The sequence below is a fragment of the Cokeromyces recurvatus genome (genome assembly GCF_025118155.1).
Source record: "Cokeromyces recurvatus strain NRRL 2243 chromosome Unknown BX663scaffold_5, whole genome shotgun sequence".
In the NCBI taxonomy this organism is placed as follows: Eukaryota; Fungi; Mucoromycota; class Mucoromycetes; order Mucorales; family Mucoraceae; genus Cokeromyces; species Cokeromyces recurvatus.
Window position 1 is genome coordinate 652145 of NW_026251391.1, and position 17337 is coordinate 669481.

At 31.2% G+C, this 17337-nt stretch overlaps 8 protein-coding genes across 8 annotated transcripts; 4 read left to right on the forward strand and 4 right to left on the reverse strand.

Annotated features, from left to right (window-relative positions):
- Positions 1–929: 929 nt before the first annotated feature.
- Positions 930–3247, forward strand: BX663DRAFT_500366 (magnesium transporter NIPA-domain-containing protein). The gene is made up of 7 exons (XM_051526313.1): positions 930–1062; positions 1117–1155; positions 1219–1462; positions 1524–1705; positions 1793–1946; positions 2006–2075; positions 2151–3247. Exons 1-7 carry the CDS (start codon positions 985–987, stop codon positions 3043–3045), a joined length of 1662 nt encoding a protein of 553 aa, XP_051385605.1. The 5' UTR covers positions 930–984; the 3' UTR covers positions 3046–3247.
- BX663DRAFT_500369 (WD40-repeat-containing domain protein) lies at positions 3099–4759 on the reverse strand. Its single transcript, XM_051526314.1, has 6 exons — positions 4562–4759; positions 4324–4491; positions 4158–4244; positions 3992–4070; positions 3822–3934; positions 3099–3765 (listed from the first exon to the last, which is right to left on the reverse strand). The coding sequence occupies exons 1-6, from the start codon at positions 4657–4659 to the stop codon at positions 3186–3188; spliced, it is 1125 nt and encodes a 374-aa protein (XP_051385606.1). The 5' UTR covers positions 4660–4759; the 3' UTR covers positions 3099–3185.
- A 1764-nt stretch (positions 4760–6523) lies between these two features.
- Positions 6524–7273, forward strand: BX663DRAFT_500370 (Plectin/S10 domain-containing protein). Its single transcript, XM_051526315.1, has 5 exons — positions 6524–6583; positions 6643–6825; positions 6907–6981; positions 7034–7138; positions 7197–7273. The coding sequence occupies exons 1-5, from the start codon at positions 6532–6534 to the stop codon at positions 7214–7216; spliced, it is 435 nt and encodes a 144-aa protein (XP_051385607.1). The 5' UTR covers positions 6524–6531; the 3' UTR covers positions 7217–7273.
- A 19-nt stretch (positions 7274–7292) lies between these two features.
- On the forward strand, positions 7293–8592 carry BX663DRAFT_500372 (DNA repair protein rad14). Its single transcript, XM_051526316.1, has 4 exons — positions 7293–7689; positions 7756–7935; positions 7999–8093; positions 8158–8592. Exons 1-4 carry the CDS (start codon positions 7383–7385, stop codon positions 8413–8415), a joined length of 840 nt encoding a protein of 279 aa, XP_051385608.1. The 5' UTR covers positions 7293–7382; the 3' UTR covers positions 8416–8592.
- A 935-nt stretch (positions 8593–9527) lies between these two features.
- BX663DRAFT_449902 (heat shock 70 kDa protein 2) lies at positions 9528–11837 on the forward strand (the record flags this gene model as incomplete). The annotated part of the gene is made up of 5 exons (XM_051523740.1): positions 9528–9576; positions 9671–9981; positions 10048–10152; positions 10216–10296; positions 10367–11837. Coding segments are annotated over 5 exons (1859 nt in total), but the record flags the coding sequence as incomplete, so codon positions are not given.
- An 85-nt stretch (positions 11838–11922) lies between these two features.
- Positions 11923–14392, reverse strand: BX663DRAFT_468286 (eukaryotic translation initiation factor eIF2A-domain-containing protein). The gene is made up of 3 exons (XM_051524087.1): positions 14100–14392; positions 13712–14015; positions 11923–13656 (listed from the first exon to the last, which is right to left on the reverse strand). The coding sequence occupies exons 1-3, from the start codon at positions 14363–14365 to the stop codon at positions 12025–12027; spliced, it is 2202 nt and encodes a 733-aa protein (XP_051385610.1). The 5' UTR covers positions 14366–14392; the 3' UTR covers positions 11923–12024.
- A 293-nt stretch (positions 14393–14685) lies between these two features.
- BX663DRAFT_500380 (putative ubiquitin conjugating enzyme) lies at positions 14686–15478 on the reverse strand. The gene is made up of 6 exons (XM_051526317.1): positions 15402–15478; positions 15287–15335; positions 15201–15224; positions 15032–15141; positions 14892–14971; positions 14686–14815 (listed from the first exon to the last, which is right to left on the reverse strand). Exons 1-6 carry the CDS (start codon positions 15435–15437, stop codon positions 14755–14757), a joined length of 360 nt encoding a protein of 119 aa, XP_051385611.1. The 5' UTR covers positions 15438–15478; the 3' UTR covers positions 14686–14754.
- Positions 15479–15915: 437 nt separating this feature from the next.
- On the reverse strand, positions 15916–16298 carry BX663DRAFT_559023 (uncharacterized protein). The gene is made up of 2 exons (XM_051531834.1): positions 16192–16298; positions 15916–16124 (listed from the first exon to the last, which is right to left on the reverse strand). The coding sequence occupies exons 1-2, from the start codon at positions 16286–16288 to the stop codon at positions 15940–15942; spliced, it is 282 nt and encodes a 93-aa protein (XP_051385612.1). The 5' UTR covers positions 16289–16298; the 3' UTR covers positions 15916–15939.
- Between the last annotated feature and the right edge of the window lie 1039 nt (positions 16299–17337).

The window sequence follows — 17337 nt, forward strand, 5'->3', positions numbered from 1 at the left end:
ATACAATTTTCAAATTTTTTAATATACCTTCCTTTTTATTATTCATCCCTCTCCTTCCCACCAAAAAAAAAAATAAAAGATAAAACTATTCTGATTTAAAGTCTTTTGTTGTATAAATTACTAAAATTAGAGATTAGGTGATAACATGATTGAAACAGCAGATCCATGATTGCCATAGTTATATATTAGTCTTATCTAATTTGGAACGATGAATAGTTACTACTTTACATTTTACTCTTCATGGTTGTGACTAAATGCCTTTACATTATTAATAAATCAATGTTTTAAACTATCAAAATATGCATGTTGATTTACTACTAGCATGTATATATAGCAATATTGCCTTTCTTGATTACTTGCAATAATTTTATTATTTTTATTATTAATCAATAAGAGATAAAGATCTTGTAGTAGATTTAACCTTAAAAAGGATTATATGATTGTAAATTAACTTCTCTACAGTTAAACAATAACGGATAGTAACAACTATAAATTTGTATTATTATACAATGAGTTGCGTTCGTTGATAGAAAGAAGAAGAAAAGGCTATTATATATATTTATACTGAAGTCATTAATCTCTAAAAAGTCTATTTTCAAACGTAAAATAATATAGTTAACTAAATCAAGATATATAAATGTAAGGCTAAATAACATATTAAAGTATATAGTATAGTGTTCGACCCATTCATAAGCTAATTAAGCCTTAACATGCTCAGGAATCATTTATGAATGATCATGTTCTCATACAAATACCTTTGTTAAATATGAAAAATCGTTATGATCAATTCTGACAAAGGAATATCTTGAGGAGCTTACAAGGTTACTATAACTGTATTTAAAAATTATCGAAAACTGTTGTATTGTAAATTTTAGAACTCAGCTGCTCACTTTTAATGTTTAATGTTTTCCCCTTTTTTTTATTTTTTATTTTTTTATTTTTTACTTTTTACATCTTACAGTCCATAAAAGTTATACTTGGATAATGGACGATTTTGAACATTCCGATGGTAATGTTGCATTTAACACTTTTATTGGTGTTTTTGTCTCAATATTTGGCAACGTAAGTTTAACTTTAATGTCTTTTATTTCGAATAACTTATAATTTAATAAATAGGCACTTATATCAGTAGCACTGAATTTACAGAAAAAAGCAGTAAAAATAAAATAAAATAAAAACTCTTCAATCCTCCCTATAAATTCTTATTTTATATTTTAGCATAATAATATCCAGGAACAGCAAATAGCCCAGTATTCTACAGATATCGATAATTCACAACAATGGATGAATAATGGAATATATTTACCCGATGATGAATATTCTTCACCTATAAGAACCTCTTTAGAAGGGCAACAGCATAAATTTGTTATGAAAACAGAAGATAATACAGAATATTTAAAATCAAAATTATGGTGGTTCGGGATCTCACTTATGGTTTTTGGTGAAATTGGGAACTTCGTTGGTAACAAAAAAAAAAAAAAAAAAGGCCTGAAGATCTCTTATTAATACTTATATTGTATAAGCTTATGGTTTTGCTCCTGCATCAACAATTGCACCTCTTGGAACAACAACTTTAGTAGCTAATGTAATATTAGCTCCACTCATGTTAAAGGAAGTATTTAGAAAAAGGGATTTAGTAGGTGTCTTTTTGGCAGTTACGGGTGCTGCCTTGGTTGTCTTTAGTTCAAATTCTGAAGAAACAGCTGTAAGGATAATATTAAGAATTAAGTTTCGGTATATTACATGTGAGCTGATTTTTTTATTTTTTATTTTTCTTTCTTTCTTGTGATAGTTAACACCTGAATTAATTATGGAATCTCTTGGTCAAATACGTTCTGTTATATATTTTATCCTTACTGGAATTGCAATCATAATATTAACTTTATTATCTCCCATTTATGGTTCTAATAGTATCATGATTGACTTGGGGTTAGTTGCTATTTATGGTATATAAATTCAATAGTTTGTACTAAATGTGTATAAGAGAACTAATTCTTTTTATTAGGTGGTTACACTGTTTTGTCCACAAAAAGTGTTGCTTCTCTATTAAGTTTGACTTTTTTTAAAATGTTTACGTAAGTTTATATACATGCATATACATATATATACATATTTATAAAAGGTTTTGTAATATTAACGTTATACTACAGTTATCCAGTTTCCTACCTATTAATATTTGTCTTGATTCTTACAGCTATTTTACAAATCAAATATCTTAATAAGGCATTGCAGAGATTTGATTCGACAGAAGTTATACCTACTCAATTTGTATTATTTACAATATCTGCCATTATTGGTAGTGCAGTGCTTTATCATGATTTTGATGGTATGACCTTGAATCAAATGTCTAGGTTTATATCAGGATGCGCTATAGAATTCCTTGGAGTTTATTTAATTACCTCTAAACGAACAAAGAAGATGAGCGATTCATTTTCTAATCTATCTATCAGCGCTGATAGTAGTTCAACTATTGTAGGAGAAAATAATGAGATCACTATGAACAATAAGAAGAGAAATTCTGGTAGATTATTCATTTCAGATGATAACCAACAACAACAACAATCATCATCAAGACCTGCTACTAATAACTCATTTGAAGCATGGCAAGGATATAATACATTAAGCAATAACACGAATCATAAAAGGCATAGTTCTGTTTTTAGAGGCATTTCGATGACATCACAGCTACTGGACCGTAATGATGAAGAGCAAGCAGCAATTCAGTTACCCTTATCATCCTCATCCAACAACAATACAACCTCATCTTTTATGTTTACTAATAATAAAAAGCGTGATTCTGCTTTGCTAAGCAGTTTCATTCATGGTATTACATCAGCTATTACGAACAATAACCATGAGATGATGACAGCAGAAGAAAATGACGCTATTGAAATCGAGATACCTACTCCATCTTCATTTCGTGATCGTGAATTAATGCCTATCACTCAAAACAATAAGAGGGACTCTTTATCAAGATCATTTTTAGTAGATATTGATGTAAATTCACAGCAGCAGCAACAACAACAATACAGAGATTTGTCATAATACCCTCTTCCTTTCCCCCCCTCCCTATTTCACACATATTAGACTGTATACGTAACATTTTTGGTTTTTTATTTATTTATGACATAAATCCATATTCTATAATAACAATAATAATAATAACAATAACAAATCTAATTGCTTTATTCTGTCTTTCTCTTCTTTTTATTCTTATCACCTTCGTCTTCTCCTTCAGGTAAATCAAGGAATTTTCGAAGACCAAAGATTGTATAAAGATCAGGCATCTTGTTTGTCTTGCAAACCTCGATTGTGTTGATTTGATTTACAATATCTGCATTTGTATCTACAACATAATGATTATCCTTTTGAACAGCTACTGCCATACGCTTTTGTTCATCATCTAAAGCTATCCAAAGTTTTCCTTCCAAATCAAATTCAATATCAAGGATAGATGCTGAGACAACAACTGTTTCCTGATAAACAAATTCAGAATCTTGCCAACTCAAAATGATAACAGCAGGAGATTTAGCAAATGCAACAGCAAGAGATTTTGTGTTGCTATCAAAGGTAAGTGTGCTTACGATAGCATCCTCAGAGTTGGCATCTGAAGCAGGAGGCTTATAGGCTTCAATCTGATTTTTCAAGTCAAGAACAGCCAATTGCTTACCATGAACATAATCCCAAAGACGAATTGTACAGTCACCACCAGAAGATACCAATTTTTTCTCATCCCAAGGTAAAATGCTGATACATGTAACAACACTATTATCAAATATAAGTCTGGTGCTATTTTCATTTTAATAGATTGAACTACTTACTCAGTGTGTCCTAAACAAAAAGATTCGATATTATAACCATTAGGGTAACGACTAACTCGAATATGTTCATCACGATCTGATGTGATCACGTATTTTTCATCAGGGGTCAATAACTAACAAGGTGTATTAATAAAAAAAAAAATAATCTTCCTATAACAATCACTATTTACCATATCAGTAACCATAGAAACATGACCTACAATAGGTGCAAGTTTTTCCTCGCCTTCAACAACTTCTTTTATAGGATGACTTTTTTTTTTAAAAATAAATAAATAAATAAAATAAAATAAATAAAAATAAAAAAACCATTATTTCACATGTGTATATATAACTTACCAGTAAACATCACCAAACTTATCAGCAGCAATAACTTCTGTAGAATTGTTATTAAATTTGAGTGCGTTAATACGTTTATAAGCAGGTCTAAGAAGAGGAAGGGAGAAAAAAAAATAAGATTCCATATATGTATATGTGTATATATGAATATGTTCTTCACGAGTACCTTTTATTCTTCAAAGTCCAATCATTTGTATTCCAAACACAAATTTCTTTATTTTCACCAGAAGTAGCAAGTAAAGACCCATCTTTATTAAAAGCCATACTACGATAGAAATCGGTGACATTGTTGGCTTGTTCTTCTTGAGGATATGCTTTAACAATATTGCCTGTGCTAAATAGATTTTTAATAACTCTTATATATATATATATATATAAAAGAAATTCGTCCGATCCTAATTTACCTAGAGTTTAAAACTAAGAAATGCTGACCATTAGCCAAGACAAGTTCTGATTTTACAGGATTGTGAATGATTTTTGTAAATGGTAAACTTTTTGACATTGTTTATAAACAATAAAGCTATTTAAACTGATTTTTTTTTATTTTTTATTTTTTTTTTTTTCTTTATTGAAAGGATTTTGACTTTTTTAGTGACTTCCACTTGTCCGGTTAAAAAAAAAAAAAAAAAAAAATTAAAATACAATAAAATAAAAAAAATAAAAACGAGTGCAAATCATGTGCAACAGTAGTTTTATTGATGAATCAGAGTTCTAAGCAAACCTGAAAAGAACTCAAGACTAATGACCGAAAATGAATACTGCTAAAGTTAAAGTGTTAATTATAAGATCCAATTTAATCTACATCCTGGAAGTCATCTTTATTAAAGGTCTTATCAAGATCAATTTGAGAAAGTTTATACCATTTTTTCAAAGAAAAGAAAGCTAGTCGGTAATAAAAATCAGAAAATAATTGGTACGGTAATTAATCATTATGTCAATTTCCATCAAAGACATTCTTTATGAGTTGAGCAAATTTTTCTGAAATAAAAGGCCATTATTTGATTATGGATTATGTTCTCATATATACAAGTAAAATAATGAATAAAATGACCGAAAAGTGTGACTATAGGTACATTTACTTACCACTCTATTCTTTTAAACTTAACCCAATAGAACTAATTTGGTCTAGTTGTTAAGTGTAGCATGAAAAGAGAGTTTATAGCTAAAAAAAAAAAAAAAAAAAAAAAAAAGGAAATAAGGTACTGTTCCTCAAACTATTGGAGATGCTAGAAATCAGGTTGTCCAGATATTTATCTTCTGAAGAGTTTATACGCTCTTTTATTAAACGTTTTGATAACTGGTAGACCTATTAAATAAAGTCATCATAGATGCAGTGACATTCTTTTCTAAAATACACTGAACTATTTTTCCATTTTAGCAGCATAGCACTAATTCATATACATAGCTTTTGAAGACAATACTAACATCACAACAAATCAGTTTAGCACACTAATCTGTTTAAAAAAATATGTTTTACCATATACAACTTTGGTTAATATAACTTTTCCCAGTAATAAAAATTTACAATATATTTGAAGAAATTACAAAGTTGCAAATAATAACAAAAAACTAAAACTTTTAGTAATAATCCTCAGCTCTCAGCTCTCAGCTCTCAGCTTTTTTTTTTTTTGAATTTTAAAGAAGGAAATCTTTTTCACCATAGCAATTAACTTTTCGGTATAGGTTTCATGACTATATTGAATCAAAAAAAAATGGAAAGATCTATAGCTCTCTATTTCTTTGCAATATGTGATTTAAATTTGTGAAATACTGACAATCAATTTGTGAATTTTATTATTTTAATCATCTATTTTACAGGTGATCGCGTATTTTGCTGCTGCAGAGAAAAAAAATAAAAAAAATCGGACATTTAAATCATAGGATTTTGTCCGGCGTTTTATCTTTGGTTGTTATAGAAACTGAGCAGAGTTAAGAGAAAGTGAGCGCGATATTGACAAAGCTCCCTCTTTCATCATCGCATTGTAAGTTCATGTATAATGATGGAAATGGAACAAAAAAAGAAAAGGGAAGAGAATAGTATGAAAATAAAATAGGAAGATGGATGAAATAGATGGATTTGGATTTATGATTCTAGAAAAAAATTTAAAAGTGAGGAAGCAATAAGCAACATGACATCTATCAATCTAATGTCGATTTATTTAACGTCATTAAAAAAAAAAACATTGGAATAAATTGTCAAAAAAAAGAAACCAGGAATGATTTGTTTTGTTTTTTTTGACTTTACCATTACACAATAAAACAAATAATACAATTCGGCCCTCTTTTTATGTTCCATTAAAGCCATCAAAATAATTTTCGTTTTTTAAACAGAAGGTTAACCATTTTTATTGTTTTATAAAATAAAGGTATAATTATGCTTGTCTCTAAGCAAAACAGAAAGGTTATCTACGAGGCTATCTTCAAGGGTAAATAATAATATAAAAAAAATTAATGTACGATGCTAATTATTTTTTTTGACAAATAGATGGTGCCCTTGTCGCTCCTAAGGATTTCAACCTTCCCAAGCACCCTGATCTCGAAGTCCCCAACCTTGAAGTCATCAAGATTATGCAATCTTTGACTTCTAAGGGTTTCGTTAAGACTCAATTCTCTTGGCAATGGTTCTACTATACCCTTACTGATGAGGGTATTGACTATCTTCGTGAATGTAAGTAATTTAAAAAAAAAGGGCTAAAATAATTGTACGTGTGTGTGTCTGTGTGTTAATATTTAACTTTTTTTTTATCAGATCTTCACTTGCCTCAAGAAATTGTTCCTGCTACCTTGAAGAAGACCGTTCGTCCTGCTGCTCCCCGTCGTAACTGTAAGTATAAAATTACTGTATATAAAGATTTATAAACTGAAATATTATTTAGTCGGTGGTGATCGTGAAAACCGCGGTCCTCGTGGTGATCGTGACAATTACAGACGCAAGGAAGGTGCCAGCGGTGACTTCAAGCCCGAATTCCGTGGTGGTCTTGGTAAGTTAAACTAATAAATCAGTACTTATATGAAGTTAATCGTTCTATTTGATTATAGGTCGTGGTAACCGCGAATAAACATTTTAATTGATTTTTTTTAAAAAAAAATAAATTAAATTAAATATTAAACTTTTGACTTTTCTTCTGGATTGCACATAAACAGTTCATTTATGCGCAGTTAATAAATCTATTTTCTACTTATTTATTTATTTATTTTCTTTTCTTTTTTTTTTGCATTTCTTAAATGTCAGATTTATCATCGACATCATCAGTACCTACACAACATACACCAGAGCAAATTCAACGTATCGCTGCTAATAAAGCAAGAGCTTTAGAGCGGTTAAAAGCGAAAAGAAAAGCTGATGAACAGCCAAACCGACAAGAGAGCCAAAAGCCAAAAAAGGCAAGATGGATTAAGCCCTTTTATGAATTTGATTTAAGTAGAATGGAAGATTCTAAAGGTGGCTTTATTGTAGAAGAAACAGCTGAGGATGCGAAAAAAGAATTAGCGAAAAAAAAAGAGAATTCATATGTCATTCAGCCTTATTACCGTAAATGTTTTAAAAGTATTTAATCACATTTTATAGACTAGAGAATTAATTAATTACATCAATTAGCACCTTCAATGGATCCTGCAGAAAATCCTAAATGTAAAGAATGTGGGTCAATGGACTTGGATCCTGTCTTTTTTAATGTATTTCATATGCCTCTGTGTCCCACTTGTAAAGAAAAGTATCCAGAAAAATATAGTTTAATTACAAAGACTGAAGCCAAAGAAGACTATTTATTAACAGATCGTAAAGTATTATTTTATTAATCTCATATACGATTAACTCATTTATTATAACTTATACATATAGCTGAACTGAAAGATCAAGAGTTATTACCACATTGGTCTAAACCGAATCCTCATAAATCTACTTGGAATGATATGATGCTCTATGTTCGAGAAATGGTATTATTTTCAAAGTAAACTATTTGGTAATGATACTAATCATATCATATATTTATATATAAAGGTGGAGGAGTATGCCTTTAAAAAATGGAATGGTCCTGAAGGTTTAGATGCAGAATATGAAAGAAGAGTTGCACAAAAAAAAGAGAAAAAGGATAAAAAATTTAAAGAGAAACTTGCAGACTTGAGAAGAAGAACATTAACGTCTAACTGGGAACGTAAACGTCAAGAGGGACCTCACAAACACGAGTTTGAGACCCATGATAATGATACAGAAAAATGTAAAATTTGTGGACTTGTAATTGAGTCCGAAGAGCTTTAAAAAATATAAATATTAATAGACTATTATTAATCTCGTAAATAACTTATTTTGATATATGCATGGAATGTAATATAATTGTAAATAAAACTTGATCCAAAATAGAGACACTTCTTTTTTAAATGAATCAATGATTTTGTACTGAAGCTCATATAGTATGCTTTTGCTTCTAAAAATGAAAATAAAATGTCTTTATTATAAAAGGGAATGATTCAAAGAAGAAACATTTTTATTTTACAGAGAAAACATAAAGTAAATGAATAGCCAGTTTTTTTTTTTTTTTTTAATTCTCAGTACCATGGGCAGATAGCTATGTCCTTGATTTTGGTAAAATAGTTTTATAGGAGAATATAGATGTTAAGCAAAGTAGATACAAGGAAGAAGGGGTTTACAACTCTTATTGTTTACTAAATTATTTTACTATATAACGATATTTTCTCTCTTTAGAAAGGAATTATTTTATGTATATAAAACTCTCTATATTTGTTTATATAGCAGTTAAATACTAGTCATAACTCTATGAATCGAAATAATTTGTAAGCAGTTTAGCAACGTTCAAAAAGCTATAATATTCATTCAAATACTGAATTTTAAGCATTTTGTTATTAGTATTATTCCGTTTACAAACATAGTTTATATTATCCTTTTATGTAGATTCTAGAAGAAATAGCCCTAATAAATAGCCTAAAATTACAAGTTAAAATAGGAACATGATTACTATTAACTATGCCTAGTCTAATATTTTTTTTAATGCATAGTAATTTATTAAGCTCCTCCTCTTCCTTTTATCCGCCTTTTTTTTTCCCTATTTATTTTGTTGGATTTCTATTCTATAATTCGATAATTGCCCAAAATATCAATATGTTAGTAATCAATATTTATGTCATTTCTTTTTTTATTAGTGGGGAACACTATTAATCATGATACAGAGCATTCACATTATAATTGGTTACATTAGGCACCAAACAGGTTGTTGTAACGAATCATATAAGCCACTATTATTTTAAACAGTCACTTTATCCATTCAAAAAAATTTTCAAAAAATTAACAATAATTTAACAAACGCAGAACCCGGCACATTGATTGAACCTTCCTTTTTCCTTCTTCTATAATAAAAATGTCTGCCGAATACGAGGGTGCCATCGGTATCGATTTGGGTACAACGTAAATATCATTTGTTATGAAAGCTTTTATGGAGAGAGAGAGAGAATAAGAGACAAGGATAAAAAATACTAATTAATTAAATTGTCATTTATAGTTACTCATGTGTTGGTGTTTGGGAAACCGAACGTGTTGAAATCATTGCCAACGAACAAGGTAACCGTACTACTCCTTCTTATGTTGCCTTCTCTGACAACGAACGTCTCATTGGTGATGCTGCCAAGAATCAAGCTGCCATGAACCCTAAGAATACTGTTTTCGATGCCAAGCGTCTCATTGGTCGCCGTTTCGATGACCCCGAGGTCAAGGCTGACATGAAGAACTGGCCTTTCACTGTTGTCGATAAGAACGAAAGCCCCTTCATTCAAGTTGAATTCGAAGGTGAAACCAAGACCTTCTCTCCTCAAGGTATATAGAAGAAAAAAGATAAGACAAGAAAAAATCAAAAAATTAATTTTTTTTTCTTTAAAATAGAAATCTCTTCCATGGTTCTTATTAAGATGAAGGAGATTGCCGAAGCTAAGCTCGGTAAGAAGGTTAGCAAGGCTGTTGTCACTGTCCCTGCCTATTTCAACGACAGTAAGTGATTTTGTGTTAAATATAAGAAAAAAAAAGAGCAGTAAAACTAATTGTAACAAATAGGTCAACGTCAAGCTACCAAGGATGCCGGTACTATTGCTGGCCTTGATGTTCTCCGTATCATCAATGAACCCACTGCTGCTGGTAAAATTTATTTTTAGAAAAAAAATAGGAATTAAAAAACAGATAATTAACAATTTTTCTTTTCTAATAGCTATTGCTTACGGTTTGGATGCCAATGACAAGAAGGAACGTAACGTCCTTATCTTCGATTTGGGTGGTGGTACCTTCGATGTTTCTCTTTTGACCATCTCTGGTGGTGTCTTCGCTGTCAAGGCCACCGCTGGTAACACTCACTTGGGTGGTGAAGATTTCGATAACAACCTTGTCAACCACTTCGTCCAAGAAATCAAGCGTAAGCACAAGAAGGATATCACTGGTGATGCTCGTGCTCTCCGTCGTCTTCGTTCTGCCTCTGAACGTGCTAAGCGTACTTTGTCTTCTTTGACTCAAACCACTGTTGAAGTTGACTCTCTCTTCGATGGTGTTGACTTCCAATCTAACATCACTCGTGCCAAGTTCGAAGAAATCAACTCTGCTGCCTTCCAAGGTACCGTTGAACCCGTCGAACGTGTTCTCAAGGATGCCAAGATTGACAAGAAGAACGTTGATGAAATTGTTCTCGTTGGTGGTTCTACTCGTATCCCCAAGATTCAATCTCTTCTCCAAGACCTCTTCGATGGTAAGGAATTGAACAAGTCCATCAACCCTGATGAAGCTGTTGCCTATGGTGCTGCTGTTCAAGCTGCCGTCCTTACTAACCAAGCCGGTAACGAAAAGACTCAAGACCTCCTTCTTTTGGATGTTGTCCCTCTTTCTCTTGGTGTTGAAATGCAAGGTGGTATCATGGCTGTTGTTGTTCCTCGTAACACCCCCATCCCTTGTCAAAAGTCCAAGGTCTTCACCACTGCCGCTGATAACCAAACTACCGTCACTTTCCCCGTCTATGAAGGTGAACGTTTGATGACCAAGGAGAACAACCTTCTCGGTGAATTCTCTCTTTCTGGTCTTATCCCCGCTCCTCGTGGTACTCCTGAACTTCTCTGTACCTTCGATTTGGATGCCAACGGTATCTTGAAGGTCACTGCTCAAGATAAGACCACTGGTCGTAAGGCTGATGTCACCATCTCCAACTCCACTCGTCTTTCTGCTGCTGAAATTGAACGTATGGTTGAAGATGCTGCCAAGAACGCTGATTCTGATAAGGAACGTGAAGCCGTTGTTCAAGCTAAGCAAGATCTTGAAGCTTACATTTACCAAGTCGAGAACAACATCTCCGACCCTAATGTCAACATGAAGCTCCGTCGTGGTGATCGTGAAGCCATTGAAACTGCTCTTGCTGAAGCTATGGAACTCATGGAAATCTCTGCTGATGAAGCTAAGGTTGATGATCTCAAGGCCGCTCAAGCCAAGTTGAAGCGTGCTTCCACCCGTGCTTTCGCTCATGTCTACTCTCAACGCCGTTAAATTTTTACATCAATTCATTAATTAGAATTATTTTTTTATCCCATTATTATTACGTTTATTTTTTTTTTTAAAAAAAAAAAGAAAGAAAATTTACCTTTGGTTAATTTTGTTGAAAGGTCTTATTAAATAAAGCAACATATTATTTTATGTTTTAAAATAGATATGAATATAATATATGTAATAATAGTTATTTTTTTATTTGTAAATGTTTTTTTTTTTAAAAAAAAAAAAAAAAAAAAAAAGGCTAATATCAATGTAAGAGGGAATGGGAGTGAAAATTATATGTATACATTTTATTTATTTATTTATTTTGTTAAAAAGGAAAAAAAAAAAAGGAAAAAAGAATTAATCCAAAATCTCTTCCTTTTCTTCAATAACTTCTTCAACCCATTCCTCAACAACTTCAGATTTGCCTTCATCTGCCAACTTGACTTCCTTTCCAAGTGCCTTACGTTCTTCTTCGAGTTTAGCTTCAGTAGCCTTTCTCCAAGCATACCATTCTTCAATTGCCTTTCTACGCTCAGCAAGAAGTTTAGCAGCGTTAGCATCACCCATAGCGAGATCTTCCTCATCAAATTGTTTAGAATATTGACGAAGGTTCTTCTTGATCTTCTTCTTTTGTTCAGCAGATAGTAAGCTGGCGGGACGAGGACGCCACAAGAATTGTTTAAAGTTTTCAATATTTTGCTTGAATAAAAGTTGACCCTTGAAATCCCAGATACTGAAACCATGATCTCCAGATTGACGCCACATGCTAGAGCCTGTAACGACATAACGACCTGTAGGATCCCACTCTACATCACTAACGCCATAATGTTCTTGTGTAGATAAGAGTTGGATGTTGGCGCCAGGGCCCTTTGCATCCTTCTTATCAGTAGAAAGAGGTTTAAAGTCAATATCGTAGAATTTGAGATCATAGACAGAAGAGGAACGTAAGGTGGCCAAGACGATATGGTGACCCTTAGGGGACCAGAAGAGATAATTGGCAGTCTCCTTTTCAAGTGTTTTCATGACCTTGAAACCTGAATTAGCTTTCTTGGATTCATCAAGATAAAAGAATTTCACTTCTGTCTTGAGTGTAGCAGCGGGTTGACCATGAACAGGTGCAGTACCAAAGTTGGGATCATTCGTAGTAATAGCAGCAAAACGATCTCCATAAGGTTCCCAAGAGAGGGCAATGATAGGATCCTTCAATTCAATTGTTTCGACGGGAATATTCTTTTGGTTTACATGGAAGATTTCAATGTTACTGAAGACAGATTTTTTCGTCTTTGTATGACGATCCACCTTAACAGCCAAGAAGTGACCTTGGTTTTGCCAGTATAATTTACATTCAGATACATTGAATAAGTTCTTGGTAGCAATGACTTCCTTAGAGGGGACACTCATCAAACAGACACGAGCAGGTTGATTACCGATTTCAGGTGTCCAGTAAGCTAGCACCTCTTCCTTTTGATAAGCCTTGATTTCATTGTTTTCACCACTCTTGGCAGGGGACCAATCAAAGTCAACAACACCAGGGAGCTTGATCGATTTTTTACCTACTAAACCCATGGAGGGGGCTTCATAAATAGAAATTTGTTGGCCAGGAACAACACGAGCGAAAAACTTTTCGGAAGCAGACCATTTAAACATTGGCCAGCGAACTGTCTTTTGCTCTTCACCAGCAGTTTGAGTAATAGGGAATGAACGAAGCAAGTTACCAGTCTTAATATCCCAGATAACAACTTGATTACCTTCATCATAGTCACTATAAGGGTGACCCGTTTCAGGTAATCTAGCTAAACTAATAGGTTCGTTTGACCAAGTGACAAGATAACGTTCATTGGGAGAGAAATCGATCAATTTGACGCCAGGGTGAACAAAACGAACAATTTTATTCCAGGATGGACCACCCCAAAGTGCAATACCTTGAGTATGGAATGTAGAGAGATAAGTACCTTTAGGTGACCATTGAACATAAGTCTCGGTCCAATTCTATATAAATTATAAGTATAAATTGATTATCCTAATTCTATATGGATAAACTTACTGTTCTAGAATAAACATGTTCAGGAGTATCTGTCTTTCTGTTCCAGAAAATTGAAACATCATCGCCTCTATACATTACAAACTGATCACGAGCTTGAGGATCCATCATATAGCTCTTTAAATGTTCTCTGGGTGTATAAGGCTCAATCTCAGGTTCAACATATTCCTCATTCATATCGCTATACTTTTCGACATCAGTGAACTTGTTGACAGATAAGGTAACAGTCTTACTTAATTTGTGACCATCTAAATTTTTAACAGCTGCATGGGCTGATTCAGCTGATTTAAAGTCGATGAAAAGATAACTAGTAAAACGCGATGAATGAAATTAAATTAATAAAATAAAAAATAAAAAAAGGAGGGGGGGGAAAAGATTTTTTAATAATTACCCAGAGCTGGTCTTTTTGCCTTCATCGTTGGGAGTCATTGGCATCCAAATACCGTTTTCTTTAATCTCACCAGCACCCTTTGTGAAAAGCTTTGTCAAGACTGTTAATAATTTTTCCTCTTTAGCTTCATCAACAATAGGAGCACCATCGACAACAATGATACTATCAAAATCATTCTTGACTGTAACTTGATGCTTTTCGTAAATATCACTAAAGTCAATGTCCTCTTCACGTTCAGGGAGATTCTTCCAATCGATACCAGGCATTTTTTCTAATAATTGAATTGCTGTTTTAAAAAAAAAAAAAAAAAAAAAAAAAAAAAAAAAAAAAAGGAATTGGAAATAAAAAAATTAAGAGTGACTTTTGTGAGCGAGAAAAAAAAATACTTGCCAAAATAGTAAAGAAATTGTGGCTTATACATCTAGTGATTAAAATTATTGTTATCAGCAGGAGCACAAATGGCAGTTTGATCTAATATTCATATAAAGCAGACGCATAGTTTAAATAGATAAAGAACTTTATGGAATATTTCAAGCATTACAATGTTTGGAATGTACAAAGGTTATCACTCATAAAATAATAAAAATAATAATAAAAAAGATATTTGTTGTTTTTTATTATAAAATAGCATAACTTTGTTCTCTTTTCTTTAACGCTATGTTCTATTTTGTAAAGCTTGTTCACGTACTCTTTTTTCATATTCCTTTTTATCCTTTCTATTAAAAGAAAAAAAAAAAGACAAGTAAGCTTTTGCGTAAATATCTCTGTTTCTCTTTTTTGTTTTCGACTTACTTGAATAATACATAAGCATCTTGCTGAGCTGGGCTTTCTGGATTAGGATCGTTCAATAGATCTTGAACACCAAGTAAAATCTATAGATCTAATTAATAAAAAAAAAAAAAAACTATTCCTTCTTTTCTTTTTTAAAATACCTGTTTGACAGTAATCGCAGGCTTCCAACCTTCATCTTCGTTTAAAATTGACAAACAAACAGTACCAGAAGGATAGACATTTGGATGAAATAGTGGTGGTGTAAATTTACCTATATTAAAATGTAAATAGATGTTCCAAACATAAATACAATTGGGATTTTTTTTTTACATTTTGGTGGTTTACTAGGATAATCTATACTTTGTAATTAGGTTGACATTGCTAAACTTTTTTTTTATTTTATTTTTTTTTAATACCTTCTGGAAATGACATGGTAAGTTTATATGTTGCATTTTCCCAAGGGGTCTATTATAATAATAATAATAATTATAAAAACTATTATAGAATAGAGTATTGATTTAAATACTTTACACCTTCTTTTCCTGGAATACCACAAGTCCAATTCATTAAATCAAGTGAACTGTCAGCGTTCTTTCCAGGTCTTGCCCAAAATCCCTGTTCAGATGAATGAATATTTAGCCGATTTTATATAGAAAATAAAACAAAATAAAATAAAATAAAAAGACTGTCTTATTTACATGAGGATGATCTTTACGCCATTGTTTACGTTCTTCCATTAAACGACTACGTGCAATTCCTGTACTCATTTTTACTTTTTTTTTATACGAAAAAAAAAAATAAAATAAAATAAAAAATAAAATAAAATAAAAATAAAAGTGAAATCATGTTCCTTAAGCAACCGTGTCACATCTTTTTTTTTTTTAAGATGTTTCATAAACAAGATGAATACATATTACCAGGGAAAAAATAAAAAAATTGTTCGCTATTTAATGTCTGATATTAAGTTTTAATGAATTTTTATTACATACAAAGAGTTATATTGTTCTTGTATTTATGAAGAATATAAATAGTATACAGTGTTATTATTTACAAGAAGCAAAGAGATATTCTACATTCTATTATACGTCTCGGAACAAGGTGGCAGACGATATCCTCCTCCATAGGATGATTTTCCAAACAAAAGACCTAATTGTGATTTGCTTTTTCTTGATCTCTTAGTAGCAGTGCCTTGATTGTATCCTAAGCTTGTATCATAAAATCCATCATGATATACTTCTTTATAATACTTCAAGTCTATTGTTTAACGTGAGTAACAAACGAAAACACGAAATTTTTTTTTCTTTTCTTTACTGTTTTTTACCTTTTGAATCATATTCAGGTAGAAATGATCTTCTTTTGGTATATTTCTCTAATTTCCAAAGGTCAATTTCAGACTTTATTTTATTAAGAAGATTCATGGTTAAAATTAAAAAAAAAAAATAAAATAAAGAGATGGGATATATAAAGTTTTAATTAAAGTGGAATAAGCTCTTTTATGTGCATGATTTATCTCCATTAGCGGAGTTTTGCTTTTGTCATTTATGACTGAGCTTGGATTAGAAAAAGGAAAAAGGAAAAAAAAAGTGGCCACTACTGCTGCTATAATAAATAAACCGTAAATACACGTGTTGTTTCTTAGTAGTAGCATAGCAATAACTTGGAGGAAATAAAAAAAATAAATAAATACAAAATATATAGTAAAATAAAATAAATTAAAAAAAGAGGCTTTTTCTTTAAAAAAAGAAAAATTATAGGTTAACAATAAAAGAAAAAAAAAAAGGGCACTGAATGATAAGTCAAATATTAGGGCAAAAAAAAAAAGAAGAAAAAAGGTTTTATCTGTTGTAAATGTGTTATTTTAATTGACAATGCTAATAAAGTTTCATAATCCACTAGTTTAAATATTATTTGTTTTTTTCTTTTTATTATGAGGATAGTCAAAAAAAAAATAAAAAGATTTCGTAAATACCTTTACTTGTGTAGTGGACATGGACATTTAATGAATTATGTCCTTTATATCATTATTATTTCTTTCTGTAGATAATAATAGCTTTTATGTTTAATTATAAAAGAAGGCATTTCTCGTTTTATTAATAGGATTATTAGCAATTCCCGTGTTTCATATTTATTTAATATAAGAGATAGTAGTTAGATTGCATGTGTAATGATCCTTTTTATGTTAAAGAATAATACTATAAATAAACCTAATCTATATAACAGAATGTATTCCTCTTTCTTGCCATAATAAACAAAAAAAAAAGAAAAGGAAAGTATACTATTCATAGAAGCATCGTTATCCTTTTGCTATATAGCTACGTTTAATGTTAGTTTTGTAAAAAAAAAAAAAAAAAAAAAAAAAAAAAAAAAAAAAAAAAAAAAAAAAAAAAAAAAAAAAAGCCTTTTATTATTACATATCATTAATAAGACGAGAGCTGATTTCATGTCTACAGTCTTGACAAAGAAATAG

Excerpts from the sequence above, each read along its gene's own strand:
- BX663DRAFT_500366 (XM_051526313.1), top strand. The coding sequence starts at position 985 with ATGGACGATTTTGAACATTCCGATGGTAATGTTGCATTTAACACTTTT. Across the intron at positions 1,706-1,792 it reads CAAATTCTGAAGAAACAGCT|TTAACACCTGAATTAATTAT; the intron begins GTAAGGATAATA and ends TTCTTGTGATAG. Across the intron at positions 1,947-2,005 it reads GGGGTTAGTTGCTATTTATG|GTGGTTACACTGTTTTGTCC; the intron begins GTATATAAATTC and ends TCTTTTTATTAG.
- BX663DRAFT_500369 (XM_051526314.1), bottom strand. The coding sequence starts at position 4,659 with ATGTCAAAAAGTTTACCATTTACAAAAATCATTCACAATCCTGTAAAA. Across the intron at positions 4,245-4,323 it reads TGGACTTTGAAGAATAAAAG|ACCTGCTTATAAACGTATTA; the intron begins GTACTCGTGAAG and ends TCCTCTTCTTAG. Across the intron at positions 4,071-4,157 it reads AAGTTTGGTGATGTTTACTG|TCATCCTATAAAAGAAGTTG; the intron begins GTAAGTTATATA and ends TAAAAAAAAAAG.
- BX663DRAFT_500370 (XM_051526315.1), top strand. The coding sequence starts at position 6,532 with ATGCTTGTCTCTAAGCAAAACAGAAAGGTTATCTACGAGGCTATCTTC. Across the intron at positions 6,584-6,642 it reads CTACGAGGCTATCTTCAAGG|ATGGTGCCCTTGTCGCTCCT; the intron begins GTAAATAATAAT and ends TTTGACAAATAG. Across the intron at positions 6,982-7,033 it reads TGCTGCTCCCCGTCGTAACT|TCGGTGGTGATCGTGAAAAC; the intron begins GTAAGTATAAAA and ends AATATTATTTAG.
- BX663DRAFT_500372 (XM_051526316.1), top strand. The coding sequence starts at position 7,383 with ATGTCAGATTTATCATCGACATCATCAGTACCTACACAACATACACCA. Across the intron at positions 7,690-7,755 it reads TGTCATTCAGCCTTATTACC|CACCTTCAATGGATCCTGCA; the intron begins GTAAATGTTTTA and ends TACATCAATTAG. Across the intron at positions 8,094-8,157 it reads TGCTCTATGTTCGAGAAATG|GTGGAGGAGTATGCCTTTAA; the intron begins GTATTATTTTCA and ends TTATATATAAAG.
- BX663DRAFT_468286 (XM_051524087.1), bottom strand. The coding sequence starts at position 14,365 with ATGCCTGGTATCGATTGGAAGAATCTCCCTGAACGTGAAGAGGACATT. Across the intron at positions 14,016-14,099 it reads GGCAAAAAGACCAGCTCTGG|TTATCTTTTCATCGACTTTA; the intron begins GTAATTATTAAA and ends GCGTTTTACTAG. Across the intron at positions 13,657-13,711 it reads AACATGTTTATTCTAGAACA|AATTGGACCGAGACTTATGT; the intron begins GTAAGTTTATCC and ends TAATTTATATAG.
- BX663DRAFT_500380 (XM_051526317.1), bottom strand. The coding sequence starts at position 15,437 with ATGAATTGGACTTGTGGTATTCCAGGAAAAGAAGGT. Across the intron at positions 15,336-15,401 it reads GTATTCCAGGAAAAGAAGGT|ACCCCTTGGGAAAATGCAAC; the intron begins GTAAAGTATTTA and ends TTATTATAATAG. Across the intron at positions 15,225-15,286 it reads TACCATGTCATTTCCAGAAG|ATTATCCTAGTAAACCACCA; the intron begins GTATTAAAAAAA and ends TACAAAGTATAG.
- BX663DRAFT_559023 (XM_051531834.1), bottom strand. The coding sequence starts at position 16,288 with ATGAATCTTCTTAATAAAATAAAGTCTGAAATTGACCTTTGGAAATTA. Across the intron at positions 16,125-16,191 it reads ACCTGAATATGATTCAAAAG|ACTTGAAGTATTATAAAGAA; the intron begins GTAAAAAACAGT and ends GTTAAACAATAG.